Genomic DNA, 2,500 nt, shown 5'->3' on the forward strand with positions numbered 1-2,500 from the left:
TAAATATCGAATAATTTTATAGATAAGACATATAACAATTCTCACTCTCTTTCTCTCTCTCTCTCTCTCTCTTGCTCTTTCTCTTTCACATGATAATAGAACATAAAGCGGTGGTGGCATTAATGCACGAATAAACGATTCACCCTTATAATTAGATAATGCAAGAGCACCAACTTCTGACATTTTATCGTAATTATTCTCACCGAGTGATTCATTGGACGGCTTAAATTATACAAGCTCTATACACGGGAAAATTGATATACATATATATCATATAAAGTTATAGTAGAGAGGTCAATTTTACCCAAGAATAGTCGCTAAAGACTTTTTATAAAGTAAACGTGCCGTGTGAATATCATCGAGCATTGAGCAATCGAAGAGATTTTTTTTTAAATATTTCTTTTTGCTTTTCTTTTTCCTTTATATTTTTATTATTTTTTCCTTTTTTTTTTTTATTTTTTTATTTTTTATTTTTCATATCGGGCGAATAAATTTTTCGTGCATTTTCCAATCAATCACCTTTTCTCTTTTTCAAGATTATAATATATAAAACAAACATATTTAAACATTTCTAATCGATATCTAATGAATAATAAAGCAACAGTGCATTTATACTGTGAAATATCTGTTATTTATGTGAAAATGAATGAATGAATGAATGAATGAATGAACGAATAAATAAATAAAAAATTATTATTATTATTATTATTATTATTACTATTATTATAACTATTATTATTAATATAATGAAAAAAAAAAGAATCTCTTACCACGAGTAGAACCGATAGCTACTTTGCCTTTCGATAGCACGTCGCAATAGTTCTAATCGAGATATCACCCTTTCGATAACCAATGTTCGTAAACAAAAGCCATTGTGAAAGAATCGATATAAGGCAGCTTTAAAACCTTCCTCATTTAATTCTCTGCCCCAATATTTGTCTCTTTTTATATAATGATCCGTATCAACTTGATATACCTAAAAGATACAACACACAAAGGACATACAGATGTATATATATATATATGTATGTATATATACATGTATATATACATGTATATATATATGTATGTACATGTATATATAGATGTATGTATATGTATATATATATATATATAGATATAGATATATAATCTCTTTCGTTAATTTAGTATAATAAAGATATCTATAATAAAGATATATGGAAGGAACATGATCCAAAAGTATCTGGGTGATATAAAAAATCAATTACACTTTTTATTTTTCCTCTCATTCATATTAAATAAAACTACAAGCTTCGGGAAATTTTTTTACGATGTGAAAAAATATTTCATATTTTCAAAATGTTTTATAAAAGAAAAAAAAAACAAATATATATATATACACATTTATTTCGTAAAATATTTTTAATAAATTATCAATATTAAATATCGATCTTTTTAATATCACTTGGATAGTTTTGACCTACTCCGTATAAACGTCGTTTGAGATATCTCTCCACGATTTTTTATAATCCTTGTCTTCTTTTTTTCCTTCTTTCTTTCTTTTCTTTTTTTTTTCTTTGCTTTTTTTTTCTTTTTGTTTACTTTTTTTTTTTTTTTTTTTCCTTTAAAATTTTTCACAACATTAAATATTTACATATACACAATAGATTAAATTCAACCAACCTGCATTCCACATAATCGTACTCCCAAAGAAGCCGACGTACTGGCAGCACATTTTGCTATTTGTTTGCTTCGCTTTTCTGCGCTTGCATCGTCACCATGTTGTCTGGTCCCCATTTTTAAATCGAGTATACACGGATGTTTATATTGAGAAGTAATATTCTCCAATAATAGGAAATCTGCTTGAAAAATGAACATTTCAAATTCTTCGTAATAACGTCAATATAGAGATCTCATCAACTTTATCACATATTTATATGATCAAGAAAAAACAAAATTAATCAATTCAATCAATTCAATTAATCCAATCTATAAATAAAATAAAATGAAATAAAATAAAATGAAATAAAATAAAATAAAATAAAATAAAATAAAATAAAATAAAATAAAATAAAATAAAATGTTGGTAATAATTTCTCTATCGTTCGAATAAATTACATTCTCATTTAATTCATCGATCACACGAAAAACTAAATTCGACTATACACAAGTCGGTAGTGGTTGTCTATAAGATATAAGATACAAAAATAGTAACGACCCAACCCCCTTCACCTCTCACCCCCACACCACACTACCTTTATTTATCTCTTTCTGTCTCTCTCTCTCTCTCTCTTTCTCTCCCCCTTCCTCTCCCTCATTCTCTCCTAAACTTTAAATGTCCCGCATTACTTCGCACTTTCGTATATCACTTTGAATCGATCGAAATTAATCATGAACTTATGCAATAACTATGCGGCTACGACATTCTTCACTTATGTTGTTATCTGATATACATACATACGTCAGGAATTACATAATAACAAACACATTGATCAATGAATTGTTTTCTTTTTGTTCATTTCTTTTTTTTTTCGTTTCT

The 2,500-nt window shown here is 26.9% G+C and overlaps 1 protein-coding gene across 2 annotated transcripts in view; it reads right to left on the reverse strand.

Annotated features, from left to right (window-relative positions):
- The window catches only part of LOC118440398 (inositol hexakisphosphate kinase 2-like), a 25,656-nt gene that overhangs the window by 9,609 nt on the left and 13,547 nt on the right, over window positions 1-2,500 (reverse strand). For both annotated transcript variants that reach the window (XM_035863369.2, XM_035863368.2), the window contains 2 exons: window positions 1,645-1,820; window positions 771-976 (listed from right to left, as the gene is read on the reverse strand). In XM_035863369.2, coding sequence (XP_035719262.1) covers window positions 771-976; window positions 1,645-1,820 — 382 coding nt within the window. The remainder of the gene's footprint in view (window positions 1-770; window positions 977-1,644; window positions 1,821-2,500) is intronic.

The sequence above is a fragment of the Vespa mandarinia genome, chromosome 7 (genome assembly GCF_050613455.1).
Source record: "Vespa mandarinia isolate Hongniang chromosome 7, ASM5061345v1, whole genome shotgun sequence".
Classification (NCBI taxonomy): domain Eukaryota; kingdom Metazoa; phylum Arthropoda; class Insecta; order Hymenoptera; family Vespidae; genus Vespa; species Vespa mandarinia.